The 16901-nt window shown below is 40.3% G+C and overlaps 1 protein-coding gene across 9 annotated transcripts in view; it reads right to left on the minus strand.

Annotated features, from left to right (window-relative positions):
• Positions 1-16901, minus strand: part of PIP5K1C (phosphatidylinositol-4-phosphate 5-kinase type 1 gamma) — a 111184-nt gene that overhangs the window by 6900 nt on the left and 87383 nt on the right. For 2 of the 9 annotated variants that reach the window (XM_088452962.1, XM_088452961.1), the window contains exons 15-19: positions 14407-14508; positions 14082-14181; positions 5685-5759; positions 5330-5413; positions 3785-3895 (exon numbers count right to left, since the gene is read on the minus strand). In XM_088452962.1, the coding sequence (XP_088309088.1) occupies positions 3803-3895; positions 5330-5413; positions 5685-5759; positions 14082-14181; positions 14407-14508 (454 nt within the window). In that variant the 3' untranslated portion in view covers positions 3785-3802. Of the gene's footprint in view, positions 1-3784; positions 3896-5329; positions 5414-5684; positions 5760-9396; positions 9440-10521; positions 12937-14081; positions 14182-14406; positions 14509-16901 lie in introns of those variants that run through there. The other 7 variants (XM_088452966.1, XM_088452963.1, XM_088452964.1 and 4 more) reach the window with 7 other exon arrangements.

The raw sequence follows: 16901 nt of genomic DNA on the forward strand, positions 1-16901 counted from the left end.
GAGGGAAATGTCATCAGAGGGAAATGTCTCTTCCAGGGCCTCTGCCCAACTCTCAATGGCTTTTGCCACCCAGGCTGTAGCCCTAGCAGGATGAGTAATAGCTCCTGTAAGAATATATATATTTATGACAAGCATCTATCAGTCTATCTGTAGTTTCCTTCAAGGATTTTGCAGTATGTATGGGTAAGGTAGCATTCATGACCAGACGAGTAACATGAGAATCCACTGCTGGTGGAACTTCCCATTTAGTTTCATCAGTGGCGGGGAGAGGGTAAAAGAAACATGTTTTGGTACCTGAAACATTCCAAGCCTCGCTCATGGGATCAGATAGCTAGTCAGAGTGAGGAAACTCTGGTAAAACTACCTTTTGTAGTTTAAACAGTGGCTGTTTTGTCTTAGCGGCAGGTTCCGCCTCTTCTATTTCTAGAATAGACTCAACAGCTCTCACCAATGCAGGTATATTTAATTTAGAGGGTGGCTCCTTGTCTCCTGATAAGGTGTCAGAGTGAGAGAGGTCTGAGTCTTCTGCCTCCTTAGTGGATATATCAGAATAAGATAACTGGGTAGACTGGGAATATAACACAGCACGCTTAGTAGGTTTACTATGTAAAGGCTTCTCTTTTTGCAGCATTTGCTGAAAAACTGTTCAGGTAGTCGCCAAACTTTCTACTGATGTGGATAGTACATCTACCCATGGGGAAGGCAAAGGATTTGCAGGGAGCACCGGTTGTGGCCATCCCATAGGGGGAGCTACCACAGGGACCGCTAGGTGGTCAGCAATTTTTGCCAGTGCCTGTGAAAAGGCAGCCCAAGGTGGGTCCTGTGGAGGAAACCTTGAGGCTGAGGGGCCCGGGGCGGTATAGCAATTAGTAATGAGGTCCTCTGGAGCTTATTCTTTCCTCTGCCAGCCATAGTCACTGGGATAATGGAATATAGAAACTGACTCAGTGAGCAACTGCACTATATAGTGTGTGATAGTGCTTGCAAATCTATGGGAGATGTCAGGTACAATAAACCCCCCTATACCATAGTATGTCAGGGAAGAGTAGAATAAAGGGAAAGGTATAAGCTTGACAGTAAAGAAAGTAGAGATAAGCGCTAGCACAAGTCACATACAAATGCAGAAAAAAAAAAAAAAACAAACTATATATCTGCAATGGGCACTAAATAAACTACACAGATCGCAGTGGCTGGTAAGATATAGTGCTGTATAACGTGGCCCTTGGGAGGTATACCGGGAGACTGGACCCACTGTTCCCGGAGATCTGCTTGCCGAAACTGGCTGCCGCACATCTCTTAGGGGACGGAGGGTGAGGGAGGAGTAGCCCAGGGCACAGCAAGACCGCAGTGGAGGGGCTGCAGGGAGAGCACCTTTTCCCCTGGCTGACGTTAACCACCAGGTCCCCTGGCCTGTAGAATATCCATTTACGATAGTATAATATATGCCCCGGTGTGTAGTGGAGTCGTGGGCGCAACAGTGTCCACATCTGCGCCTCTGATCCGTCTCCCGAGACCGAAGGCAAGACTGCATAAAGACGTGGGTCCCCGCAAGCACGGATCCGCCTTACCTGTCCCCTGGGGTCCGGGGAGCCTACTAGCTAATCAGAGCCCAGCCAGGAGTACCTAGCCGAGGGCTGGTGTCACTGCGCCACAGAGAGGTGATGGAGCAACAGTGCAGACGTCCAAGGGACTGTCTCGTGCTGCTGCTCAATAGTAAAAATACTAGAAATATATTTAAATCATCAAAATAAACTTGTTAAAAATGGTGATCCAGCTCCTGCCGGACACCAACAAAAACGGAGTTGCACTCAGGCTGTGGGCGGGGTATAGAGGGAAGGATCGGGGCATCCTGGGATTGAAAACCTTTTAAAATACGGGAGGCTCAGAATACAATGTAATATGTGGTACGGCATACATACACTCTTAGTAGATTACATTTTCATCAAATTGAGAAATACGAACAAAAGAATACCCATGGCTGACAGAGCATGATTGTTCTTGAACTATAAGCAGCATTCCTTGGCATCTGTGTTACTTCCTCATATTAGTAAAACTTTTCTGTTCTCTCGCTACCTGGAAACATAAAATCATTTTTTCCCTGGATAAGATAATATTTTCCAGAACTTTATGTATTTTTCAAACTGTACCAGTGGCGGTTTCAGACTTACAGGGTATTCAGGTATTCAATTTGGAGCGAAATGTCCGTGCTGGACTTTATGCTCCACATCGCTGATTTTCCTGGGATAAAGTATCGGGCGCGCGCCCGCTTTATCCCCATATTCAATTAAAAAGCAACGAAATAGGATCGGCGAAAAAAAAAAACGGGATTTACCTGGAATTGTAGGACCCCCCTAAAGCTGTCAAAACATGGGGGATCACTATGGGTAGCCCCATTTTAGCCTGCAAATGAAAGTCGTGGTTTTAAATAGCAGCGGCAGTTTTTTTTTTTCCCGACATTGAAGAAGTGATGCAGACGAGCACTTAAGTAATTTTTTTCGTTTTTTTAAGTGGTCCCATCAAATTTGGGGTACATGAAAATGGGTACTAGCATATTTTTATGTCCCTAAAGTAATTTTTTTAAAAATCTGCAAAAATGCACCTGCCGCTAATAGCCTATTCTAGAAAACACCTGCCACATACTTGCAGAATAGCCCTGAACCTATTTCCCTATTTTGAAACACTTTTTTCCAATTTTTGTTTTTCACCCCAATTTTAAATTTTTTTTGGGGTGTCCCTCTGTTTTTTTTTTGACACAGTTTATTTTTAAAATGACATTCCCAGGGTTGCAGGCTATTTTTTTTTACTCCTGCACCCCTAAAGCCCAATTCTGCACTTTTTTTCGCCACCTATTCATTGGTGAAAACTTATCCCCGTTTTGTTTTTTCAAAGACTTTTCGAACCTGCGAAAAGTCTTTGAAATTGAATACGGGGATAATTGAAATCGGCGAAAATGACGCCATCAGCGTTAATTTATCACAGATTCTGAAATTTCCTCTTCAAAATGAATAGCCCTGTTAAGAGTTTTCAATTAACCAAAAGGCATTCCCCAAATTTATATGGAAGAGGATACCACAGAGTCTGGCAGGTGCCACTGAAGAAGTCCATTAGAAGTGGGTGGTCTGGGAGCTTCATGATGAAGTAGGAAAGTATGATAAACATCAATTTGAACCAAAGTCATTTATCATTGAGAGAGCCATTCTTTAAATGAATTTGGAAGGGAGTTAAAAAGCAGCTATCTGTAAAACAACATATGAAAACCTATGCAGTTTCACTCCAGGTTAGCTGATGCATTTTTGCAGATATGATGCGATTCTGGTTGAAGCAGTCTCTTCTCAGAGTGCAATCTGAGTGATCCAAAGTTTTAAACATTTAAGTAATCAAACAGGTTAATATTATTAGGGGAGTAAACAATGATATGCTTTACAAAGCACTGAAAATCTCCCGCAAGATATCCTTTTATAGATGTACTAACAGTTGTTCCTATAAGTTGATTCTTGTAGTTCCAATACACGTTTTAACTGGATTTTCCATTTTCACTTACAGAGCTGTACGTTTCACAATTTCACAGAACCAAATACCCCAAGGCAGGAGCTCACATGCTCACCTACTGGTAAACAGTGAACATACGGGGATATTTAATTTAATGTTCACATCACACTAGGTACTGAATTAAAACCTGAACTATAAATAATAGTTATTCTTAGCCTTACTTTAACTTTGTATGTATTTGATGTAAATATTAAGGGGTGAATATATAAAAACATTCTTATTAGGAGAACTTTACCTAGTTTCTATGATGGTGCTAGCAGGGCTCATCAGTTCCATTGTTTGCTTTCTCGTCCCCATAACCCAGACAAAGAGGTAGAAGACACAAGTCTCTAAATTTGCTCACAGCCTGCACAGAGGAATAAGATAAAACTATGTCTAGCATATATATTCCTATGTGTATAAACAATTAAATGCAGACATTTGTTAAAGTTAGTGTCCCTTTAATGTATAGGGAACCCCCCACAACTGCTCACTATGTAGCTGATGCAGAGTTGGAAGTAAATCAGGCGTCCACTACTCAAAAGAAGCGTGCACAAAACAAATGAGTATATCTGGCCATATGCAGAACTGTGCCCAGATTGTAATCAGAGTGCACTTGTGTCTGCCCCATAACAGGTGCAAACTATACGCCTCCAAAAAGACGTATTTTGCTTTTGCCAAGGTCTGCATAGCCCACATTGGCGTGACCACACTTTCACTGAACTTTGCATATGTGAGACATTCTAATTCTGACTCTTGGGTGGGATGCAAAGGAAAGCCATACACCTCTGCACATGCAAGTGCACTAAGGGGTACATTTACTAAGAAGGGAGTTCTATGAAGAAGTGATGTTGCCCATAGCAACCAATCGGATTCCAGGTATCTTCTAGAAGGTGCTAGATAAATGAGAAGTAGAATCGGATTGGTTGCTATGGGCAACATCGCTTCTTAAGCGAACTCCCATCTTAGTAAATTTACCCTTAAGAGTTCATGCAATACATACTCTGAAAACAAGCATACATTTAACTCTGCATAAGTCCCTATGTCCATAATCTACACAAGTTATCAGTAAATCTGTGTATTTAGCCTTGTTCACATCATTAGATGATAAAATACTGTTCTAAGGCTTTAAAGGTTCAGTGAAGTAGCATGTGTATTAGAACGTTGATGTTCTGCTGTGTAGTAATTTACTTCTATGTCAAACATTACTGTGTCTGAGTGCAGCAGTCCAAATCTAAAGGACATTATATGAAATAGTCAGTACTTTGCTTATAATGTCAAAATTGAAATCTGGAGTTTCCTAAGTCATATATTACTTTTATTTACCAATCATACCCCCTTTCCAGCTGAAATACTCAACAACCTTTCGTGGAGCGCCTGGATTTTGCTTAGATACTATAAGCTCTCCTATCACCTGTATATAATTATAACTTGCACCTTATTGTATAGCATATTTTAATGTGCTATCCTAATATCGCAAATTATAATAATTAACAGGTGGTAATAGAGTGCCAGTAGAGAAACCAGAATCGTGACCGCTTTAAAAAAAAAAACTGTATGCAGGATTTGGATTGTAATTATTCTTTACCAAATGTAAAAGGAGCAATCAGATGTAGTGGCTAACACTGACAGCAGCACTTATGTAGGTATGCCCAGTGTATAGTATTGTAGAACCTTAAAATCGCATTTCTAAGACGTCTGCCAACATTTAGCGCATCTTGTCAAATAAAACAAACTAGAGACGTATATGGGTCAGACATGTAACAGTACATGTACTAAAAGGATTCCTTCAGGAACTTACTGTATCACTCTCCTCGTCCGAGACCGACTGGACCTGGGTGTTATAGTGGAGAGGGGAATAAACCCAGCTCCGGTCATCTGGAGGCTGAGCCGGGGGTGAGGAGATAAGACCAGGCAGGTGCGGAAGCAGTAGAGAGAGAAGAATGAGAGAGAGATAGACAGAAGATAGAAGAGGAATAAAACAAAATATGTGCAGACATGTTTGCAGGACCTACTGGGATCTCTAATACTTCAAAAGGAATTATTTCTAACAGAAGATGCCTAAAGTAAATGCCATATGTATATGTAACATTATGTCAACACTGCTCAGCAGAGGTCCCTGGAAGTGGAGGCTGTATTGCACAAGCAGTACTCACAGTGTCAGTGGATGAAGAAGCAGAGTGCATCCTGCTGAGGCGGGGGGAATAGACCCAATATCGCCCATCCGTGAACTTGTTGAAAGATGAGATGAAACCAACAAAAGAGGTGAAGATGAATGGAAGAATTGTGAGAATGAAATGAGTTGGCCACTAGCAGGCAAAGGCACAAAATACAATTTTATTATTCGAGAAATAAGAAAATTGAAGAAAAAAAAATAAAATAAAGGAAACAGGGAATGTATTTGCAATGGAAACAAGAAATGCACATAATGGTAGAAATGGTGCAAAAACTATTAGCAGAAAGACAGGGGAGAGAGCGGGAGGCAAACCTATGTAGCGGTGGATAGGAGTGAGTTAAGCAATTATTAGTTCCCTGGCTGCTAGGAGGATTAGCAACAATTGGAGACTAGCCAAATTAGATTTATTAATACAACAAGGCACTAAACGAATTTAAGAAAAAAAAAAAAGGACCATCTCCAACACTGGAGGAGGGTAAAGCAACAATCTTGGTTAGAACCTGATAAAGTGTCTGTGACAGTGCTGTGACTAGACTGACCCTCCTAAAAAAGCTATATAGTGTTCTGGGACTGTCCTGAAAATTGTCTCAGCTTCAACCAATATAAATGATCAACCGTTTACTCACAGAGTGAGATATATTATAAAGTATGAATGACTAAAAGAGAATGACCAAGTATAAATGTAAAGCCCATACACACTGGCTGATATGCTGTATGAGCGATATCGTCGTCTGCGGGACACGACAGGGGTGCTGGCATTGGTAAGTGCATACACACTTGCCTATGACGGCAATGACGAACGACAGCAGGGGGGCCATTCGGCAGCATGGCATCACTAACAATATTCCCGGATTGAACTGCAAGTACAGACGACTAGGGATATCGTTAACACGCAGGAGCACACGTCGTTCATCGCACAGTGCATACAGCCATGGCCAAAAGTTTTGAGAATGACCCAAGTATTGGTTTTCACATAGTTGTCCGCTTCAGTGTTTTTAGACCTTTTTGTCAGATGTTACTATGGTATACTGAAGTAAAATTACAAGCATTTCATAAGCGGCAAAGGCTTTTATTGACAATTACATTAAGTTTATGCAAAGAGTCAATATTTGCAGTGTTGACCCTTCTTTTTCAATACCTCTGCAATTCGCCCTGGCATGCTGTCAATCAACTTCTGGGCCACATACTGACTGAGGCCACCCATTCTTGTCTAATCAATGCTCAGAGAAAACAACTTTACCCCAGTCCTCAGCAGTCCAATTCCTGTACCTTTTGCAGAATATCAGTCCCCTGATGTTTTTCCTGGAGAGAAGTGGCTTCTTCTTGATACCAGGCCATCCTCCAAAAGTCTTCGCCTTACTGTGTGTGAAGATGCAGTCACACCTGCCTGCTGTCATTCCTGAGCAAGCTCTGCACTGGTGGTGCCCTTATCCCGCAGCTGAATTAACGTTAGGAGACAGTCCTGGCGCTTGCTGGACGTTCTTGGGCGCCCTGAAGCCTTCTTCACAACTATTGAACCTCTCTCCTTGAAGATCTGAAATGGTTGATTTAGCAGCAATATCCTTCCCTGTGAACCCCTTTTTGTGCAAAGCAATGATGACTGCATGTGTTTCCTTGCAGGTAACCATGGTTTACAGAGGAAGAACAATGCTTTCAAGCTCCATCCTCCTTTTAAAGCTTCTAGTATATTATTTTAACTCAATCAGCATGAAAGCGTGATCTCCAGCCCTGTCCTCGTCAACACTCTCACTTGTGTTAACGAGAGAATCACTGACGTGTCAGCTGGTCCTTTTGTGGCAGGGCTGAAATGCAGTGAAAATGTTTTTCTTGTGATTTTGGCCCGATTCAGGCCCGCTCGATTTCTGCATTCTGCGCAAGCATACACATCGCAGTGCGCAAACCAGTCCGCGTGATCGGGAAGCATTCGCTCACCGTGCATAGACAGTCCGGCTGAATGAGTGACAGGAGAAGCAGTTTGTGGGTGGTAACGGGCTGGCCATTAAAAACGGGGGACTGGAGGTGCGAACGTAGGCATGCCTGAGCGTCTTAACGCCGTTTCAGAGGCATGCATAATTAAGAGGCAGCACACACCACTTGGTTGAATTTTACACTGAAGTGCTCACGGTAGGGTATGGTCAACCACAAGCACTGCATATGCATCCGATAGTACTCAATGGTACAGATGGTTGCATACACTTCGTGGAGATGACGTGCGCAAGTTAGCATCTTTAGACTGGCTGGTGGGCATCTGCATACACAAATCGATCGTACGCAAAGACATAGTGGGCGTGCTAATGCCTTGCCGTACGATCACCTGCCTTCCCGAATTTGCATACGAATCAAGCGAGCAGGTCTGAATCGGGGGCCCCAAGTTCATTGTCATGGCAAAGAGGGACTTTGCAATTAGTTGCAATGTTATCTAGTGCAGACAATAGTTGATGAAAAATAAAAAAATCTAAAACCAATTAAATATAAAACAGTATCACATGAAAAAACAGGACATACGTGAGGTATATCATTTGAGTTAAGCATTTCTTGGCATCCTGCCGCCTCCTCAGGCAGTTGAACTGTGAACAACAATTGATTCACTATTCCAACTACCTGACGAAGTTACTGGATGCCATGAAAACGCATTGCTACTTCAATGAGACAGTTATTTTTATCAATTGTCCTATTTTAACATGTGATACGGTTTTAAATGTATTCGGTTTTCAATTTTATTTTAAATAATTTAATTACGTTTTTCTTCAAATTATTGTCTGCACTAGAGAAAATGTTATGCAATCTATTTTGTCCAGGACGGTAGTAGTATGTTTTTTTTAGGCCATTAATAAAATAATATTGGTTGAAGTAGAGACAGACAATTGTCAGGACAGTCCTAGAACACAAAATAGCTCTCCTTTTTGGAGTGTAAGTCTAATCAAAGAACTATATCACAGACACATTGGGTCAAATGTAATAGGGTGAGAGTTTAGAGAATGTGAGAGTAAATTCTCACACTTTTTAAACTCGGCCAATATAATAGAGTCCGAGAACATGCAAACTCGCATATTTTTCAGACGCAAAAAAACTATTTAAATGCTCATACAGATGTTTTCCCATTTTGAACAAACAACTCGATCAAAGTAATAGTGAAAGTTTACTGCTTAACTCTAAAAGTTTTAAACACTCATCCTATTACATTTGGCCCATTTTGTCAAGTTATAACCAAGATTATTGCTATACCCTCCTCCAACGTCTAGCTATTCTACTGGGTTGGATGGGAATCCCATTTCTCTACTTAGGCTGCAGGAGTAAGGGTATCCTATTGGGTGCAACCCAGACATCCCCATTTCACCAAATGCATTTACAATCCTGAAATGGAAGGGAATCAGTGTTACACTATATGCGTATTATATTTGTGTGGATTTAGGTGAAGTTTTGAGACCAGAGAATACAATTCAGTGTTATTCCTGTAAAGTGGCAAATGATTTTATCACAACAGTTCTACAAGGATTTCTAGAAATTGTAATTTCTCCTTTCGAAGGTCTAATGTGATTTCTTTATATCACAGACATGATGCATAACAAATCTGGAATACTGCAGTCTTGACAAGACACGGACAAGAGCTCCTGACCCTTCTTATAAACTAACACACTGCACACACATGCCCTGACAAAAGAAGACCGTAAGTACATGTATAGAGCACTTACTGGTGCCAGAACTAAACTTCACTGGTAACTGAATGACAAATACCTGTGGGACAGTAAAGTGACAGATGTAGTCGGAATTATATTGAATTCCTGTTATTACATACTTCTATGAAAATACATGTTTGCATGACTGCACAACAGTGTTACCAAGAACGATCGTTTCATGAAATGAGGTTTATTAAAAAGCTATTTTAGTTTTGTACCATTAAAGCCTAACTTATTGCTAAAACCCAATATAATAAATTATATATATATATTATCTAAAATGGCAACTTTCAAGGTCACCTCTCACATGGTAAAAAAAAAAAAGACTTGCGAAACATGACTTGGCACAGGGTGCAAACTGCACAGTACAAATGAGTGCAGACATGAAATGTACACAACTCTGGCGTGCATTTCATAGTCCATGCCTAAACACACAAGACTGATGTGAAACTGCAATCAAATTGTACGACATGAACTGTGGCATTACATTCCCAAGTTTGCACATGGATGGTTGGCACTTTGTTCGCTTCAATATTTTTAGAGAGGTTTGCAAAATTCATTGTCATTTTTTTTTTTATTAAAATAAATTAAATAATAAAAATACATTTTCAATTGTAACATATGAACCACAATGCCCTTCCTTCTTTAGCTCCTGGTCTGGCTAATGATATCAAAAGTTGAAATTAAAAACCTCTACACATGAATATTATTAGTTTTTAAGATGGCATTTAAGTGAACATGAAATAATCAGTACATGATGACAGATATAAATAGCAGAAATTATAAGGCCCTGAAGACACACAAAATACTATATAACTAGAATATGTAGTTTTAAATTTAAATGTAATACTTTAAAAGATAACCAATTCTGAAAGTTTATTACATGTAAGAAGCATTCAGCTTCCCAAAGGATTTAAAGCAGAAAGTTGATTAAAGGTTTTTACTTAAATGAGTTTAATCAAAGAAACATATAGACCTTAAACCATGTACAGACTTTTTAATTGTTAGATAAGGTAATATTAATTGACACTATATCTAGAAGTCTAAATCAAGTTTGATATCTTTGTGAATTAAAAAAAGATGTCCACTTGCAAAATAAAATTTAAATAAACCTTTATGATTTACAAAACTTTTAAGACGTCATACTGTATTTTGCGCGCCTCAAGACATAAGCTAAAAACTCAACATGGTATTTCATAAATGGTTTGTTATAGAATCTGTAAAAAGATTGGGGGGGAGGAGTGGCGGTATGTTTCACTGTAATGGGCCCATATATCTGCAATGTATTGACCCAATTTCCCGTTCTGCAGACGCCAGAGAAATCCAACATGTTGCAAATCCTTGATTCACTGATCCCGGGCAAAAAAAAAAATGATTGGGATGGGTGAGTCAGGGATTTTTAACATGCTGTTTTTCCTAGATCTGCTGACGGCCGTCAATTGGCATTTATGATTGCCGATCAGCAGAACGGGGAATCGGGGCTGTATGGCTAGTAGAAAACTGACGCGGCAGACCTGATTCCACATACCACTTTTACTGCATCTTAGAACTGGGGAAGAGGATACATTTGAACCTATGCTCAGTACAGCACTTCTAACTATTACAGTTTAGTCCTTACAGTAATCATTACAAACAGGAAGAAAGGAAACATTATGCTTTATCCTAGACAGAAGTTTAAATGCTTCCTTATATCTTACAAGAAGAGGATGCAGCAAAAAGCCATGTACATCAGGGCTGCAGCCCCTTTTTAGAGTGGAAGTTAATATCCCTCCGTCTGACATGTGGCACACAGTTTAGTCAGGGATAATTAATTAGATTTTCTAAAATATTCTTAAAATAAAATTAGAAGGTTTAAAAAGATAAGTAACAAAAGCAACAGTAAAATATACACTTTTGGGAGCTGGAGGGGACAAACACTACATTATAAGTTAGGCGTGCAATACATTTTTGAATGAAAATTAAATAAAAAATGTAAAGAACTAAACTAATGTGGGGGAAAAAAAATAAAAAATTAAGGACTGAATTGTGTAGACCAGGTTAAAAGGGACAGGATACATGACAGGGATAAATAAAAAAAAAAAAAAAAGCATAATTTATGAATTAAAAAAACAGAATAAGGTTTTGTTTTGTGTAATCAATCTCCCCAAACTTAACAAAAAAATCAGTCCTAGATCCCCAGTTAACGATCTCTCTACAGCTTGACATTGAAAAACTGAATAACTAATGGGCCCAGTTCAAAAGTATTATTATTATTAACAGGATAGCTGCTGACATTGAATAAAGCTGTCCAATCAAAGTTATTTCTGAAATCAAATAGAGTGCTTTATATACTGAAGAGCCAAATGTCATGGGATAGCAGAATGTAAAGGTAATGATAGTCAGACATCTTGCAAATGCTCAGACCTGTATCAGTTGTAATCTGACATCTCGTGAGTCAATTTGAACAGCGGGTGGCTGCTCATGGCAAGGCGACGTGAATTATCAGAGTTCGAACGGGGCATGATAGTGGGTGCCTGACTGTTGGGATATTCCATTTACGAAGTTGTGCGGACATTCAACATACCTCGATCTACGGCGTTACGTGCGTACTGGGAATATCTCATGGAAACAATTACCACCCATCATGGACAGCACAGTGGCCAACCACGGGTACTTAATTATCGTGACCAGCAGCGCCATGCCAGAATGATGTTTTAACAGACAAGTTACACTGGCTCAAATCACATCCACATACAATGCAGGAGGTGCCAGATGCATAACCAGCAGGTCAGTCCAGCGTTCTTTAGCTTCCATGGGATATGGGAGCAGAAGACCCACCGAAGAGCACCTGTTAATACTACAACACTGAACGCAGCACCTGACCTAGGCTCCTGACGTTGCCAATTAGACCCTGGAAAACTGGAACATGTGGAGTAGTCCGATGAGTCACAATTCCAGTTGTTTCGGGGAGATGGTAGGGTTCAGGTGTGGTGCAGATTCCATGAGACCATGAACCCCAGTTGGCAACAAGGCACTGGCAGGCTGGTGGTGGCTCCATAATAGTGTGGAGTGTTTTCACGTTGCATGGACTGGGTCCGCCTGAACAAGTCATTGACCGGTAACTGCTACGTTGCATTGCTTGATGACCGTTTGCAACCATCCATGGACTTTATGTACCCCCACGATTAAATATTCTTAGCAGGATAACACACCGCATCATTGGTCCCAAGTTGTCCAGAATTGGTTCGAGAAGTATACTGGAGCATTTTTACGAATGGTCCATTTGCAGCCAAAATTCTGCACCTACAGTCATCAGGGAGCTGTGGGAAGCTATCCAGACGTCATGGGTCAACATCTATCCAGAGGGCTTTCGTCCACTTGTGGAATCGATACCACATCAAGTTGCTGCACTTCGCTGGGCTAGAAGGGGTCCTACCCGATACTATGCATCTATCCCATGACTTTTACCACTTCAGTGTACATTCACAGTGCCAGGATGTCAAGCCCAGAGAGCAACAGTTAACCACACAGCAGGGCATTAGTGTCTTTTGCATTGCAGGGGGCAACACTGTTTTTCTGCCAAATGAGAAAGGGGTAGGAGGGTGGTGATGACCATCAGAACATACACAGTACTTAAAAAGCACTCTACACTAGCTAATCTAACTCAGTTTCCATGCTCATAGGTAGAAGAGCACACTGCAGGCCACAAAAAGCAATTAAATAATCAAGCCAGCATACAAGCAGCAGTGTTATTTCCCAGGAAGGACCCCCCACTATTGGCTATAGGTTCAATTAAGGAGTTTTCCATACATGTACGATTAGAGAATACGGTGTCTGATTTTTCTCATTGAATTTGCCAAGGTTTAAATGCAAAGTGTTTCTTATCTGCACCTCTTGCTACGAGTATCCAAACAACTCTCTTCTAGTAAACTGGCTCATACATCAACAATCACAAAAAAAAAAGAAGAATTCACAGATTCTGTAATTTTTTCCCCCCCAATTTCAGATTCCTCAACCCAATAATATGCACCCATATATTACAGATATTTTTCAGGGATTTGCAGATTATCATCAAGAAAGACAGATCTGCTAATCTTGAAAGATTCATCATTTTATTAGTACTGGTCGGCTAATCAGCTGACTGTTACCATACAGTAGCAATCTACAGCCCCCGATTGGTCTGTGGAATCCAACATGTTGGACAAGCTAAATCAAAGTCCAATCACTTTTTGGACAGAATCTGTGATCTGTGAATCCCATACATTACATACTGTGTAGAACAATCTGCAAAACGTAAAATTGCCCCAATTGATTGCTGATGTATGAGGGCCTTAAGTTGCACAGAACTGAATTAGGGGACCCACAGCTGTGATCAACCACCATTTCCTCTAAATCTTCATCAATTCAGCCATCTCAGGCACTATTCTTCATGGTGCATTTGTTTGGTGGCCTCCCTTGTCATCTATATTACCAACTCATATACCAAGACCACTTGAGTTGAATACAGGTCTTTGCAAAAAAAATAAAAAGTTTTAAAGTATACTGTACATCTGAGTGTTCCACAATTTATTTTCTGAATCACATTAGTTATTAAAAATATTTTTATATTGCAAAGATTTATTTAAAACACAGGTGGACATCTCTTTAATGCTTATTAACTGGGACTTTCCAGTTGTTACTAGTTACTGCATCTGAAATACTTTATATACCAGTGAACTTACAAAATAAATGTCTGTCACAGGCACCTCATCATCTTCCTCAGACCGCTGACTTCCTGTTTCCTCAACAGGGAAGATCTTTCCCACACAGGCAGAGGCCTCTCTGCAGAATGAAAGAAGCACTTTCAAAATACATATATCTAATAATCTTTAAAAAAAATTAGAGAAATCAAGTTTAACAGTCACACATACTATTCTGACATTCATTTTCTCACATTTAGGCTAAAACTGTTACACAATATATATATATATATATATATATATATATATAATATTTATATTGTAGTCATCATGGGCAACAAAGACCTTATCATAGATTCCCTCTCACCCTTGCTTTTCCTCTTCTGGTCCAACCACAGCATTCTGTCTAGGCTCTACCTCAACGGTGAATTGCTGAACTTCGTCCTCTGCTCTGCTCTCCTCATGGGTTCTGAAAACAAACAAATATATAGGGCTCAATCCAATTAGGTGTGAATAGAGAGTAGCGAGTTTGTGTCTTGAAACTCGCACACTTCGCAGCGAAGCGCGCTCCCGAGAATTCTCCTATCCAAAAATGCCTATTCGTAACACTCGCAGCAGAGGGGTGCCAATTAACTGCCAAATGAGATTTGCGAGAAATGCATGAAAAATGTGAGGAGACCATCCTGGAGCCCCCAAAATGGATAATTTAGTTAGCAGGACCGTATAAAAGGCTGTTTGTGGGGTATATACAAAAAAAAAAAAAAAAGTTGGAAAAAGGGTGAATTTGGGGTACTTTGAGGGTACCTTGGAAAAAAAAAAAAAGGTAAAAAGCAATTTAACTAAAAAAATTATTGTAATTAACTTTGGGGTCCTAAACTAACGAAAAAGTTGATTGTGGGGTAAGTTGAGGACTTTTTTTTTACCCCAAAAAATGACATGTAATTATAGAAACTTAATTGGAAACTTCCAAATGCCTAATTAGTCATTAGGAAGGGGGTTTCCAAGAGGTTCAGCACAGTGCCCCGACATTTTAACCTTAAATTAAGATTCTCCTTTCCATCTCTCACCCCCAGGGTGGTGCAAGTGGAAAGTTGCGAATTCACTCTGACTGATTCAGTGCGAGTTACTAACTGGATTTCAAAATGAATTCGCTATGCGAATTCGAAGTGAAAATAGCAACTCGACCCCATAGACTGTTCAGACCTGAAGATGCTATAAACATTAAATAAAAAAACTATTTAAATGGAGATCTACAGGAGGTCTGTGACATTTATATTTAATAAAGAACTCCATTTAAAATGGTGTTTTCCCCTATTAGAAAACACCCTTGGGTCAAAGTCCAATGTCAGTCTGTATCCCGGGTACACTTCCCTAGCCTTACAATTGTGGAAGAAGCAGCAGGAGCTGCTATGTAACCTGCCAAACCAGGGCTTGGAGAAGGAGCGGTTGGATGAGCTTCAAAAGTGTAGTGTGCTCTAGATGGTGCATAAGACTGTATATAGTCAAGTCTTACCTATTTCTTCAGTGAAGCTGCCACACAAGTCATAATTGTAAACTAAAAGGAATGGGTCACATTGGAAGTACTACCATCATATTTCAACCTGCTTTCTAATAGTAGAATTCACACTTACAGCAATGTTTCTCAACTTCAGTCCTCAGTGACCACTTACAGTGCATGTTTTGCAGATGATCTCAGTATCATAAGCACCACAATTGACAATTTACATTTCTCCGATTCTCTGGGAGTATCTCTCTGCTATCCCTAACCTTAATCCCAACCCCTCCTTGCAGTGTCTAACCCTAACACACACCCCCACACCCTTAGCCTCCCCCCCCCCGCAGCCTCACCCTTCCGCAGTCTAGCCCTAATATTTCACCTGTCGATATTCTGACGGTGTCGATCTTATGAATGTCAATATTGTGATGGTCATCCTTTTAACTACATCCCCACACATCTAAAGATTTATCTTTCCATCCAACTAGTTGGAAAGAATATCTGGGAAGGTACAAGAGCAAACAACAATCAGCCATTTCCTCTCAAATGCCGGAAACAGTCAGACAAGTTGGTTAAACCGGTTTGATTTAACCAAATTGTTTGAATGACTGTTTTCGTCCGTTTTACAACATTTGTGAGTAAATGGACCATAGTCATCTGCTCCCGTACATTACCAGATTCTCATTCCAACTAGCCAACTTCTCTGGTCTCCAACTGAAAGAACGACGTCACAGAAGTAGCCAGACACTGTCAGTCTATACTTCTATTGTTAATATATCAATTCAATAAAAAATGTTTCACATATGCCATCAGACCCCCTCCTCCACAGCTTTTGTCACAAAATGACACCATGCCCTTCAGCTTGTCACACATGCAGATATATATTGAGAGGTTTTTTTAGTACAGCACACAGTAATCAGAATTTGTCAAACCACATGTACAATTTGCATGTGTGTGATGACATTACTGCAGTGTAGCTTCTGCTTGCTATGAGACAACAGCAATTCTGTCACTTAATCATGGACCCAGATGGTAATCAGATTTACCACTCCTTGTCCCCCCTATGATGTTAAATTTATTCCAATCAATATTTGATGTAATGGACAGGAGCCTGTGCTGGAAGCGGAGTCTCTGAAATGTGAGCTCAGGTGCAAACTCCAGTAGAAGTAGAGGGATTGTGATGTTATGGGGTTGACTGACCACTTAGGAGGTGTTTCCCTTTTGACATAAGTGGCCAGTTGGATTAGGTAAAACTTAAAAATTCCATAGGACTTAACACAACTCTCAAACCAGAACTACATTCAAATCTGAGAGTGAACAGAAACAGAGTGAACAAAAAGGATGGGAGCACAATGTGCCCCAGATGG

This window comes from Taudactylus pleione, unplaced genomic scaffold (genome assembly GCF_031769625.1).
Source record: "Taudactylus pleione unplaced genomic scaffold, aTauple2 ptg000560l, whole genome shotgun sequence".
Classification (NCBI taxonomy): Eukaryota; Metazoa; Chordata; class Amphibia; order Anura; family Myobatrachidae; genus Taudactylus; species Taudactylus pleione.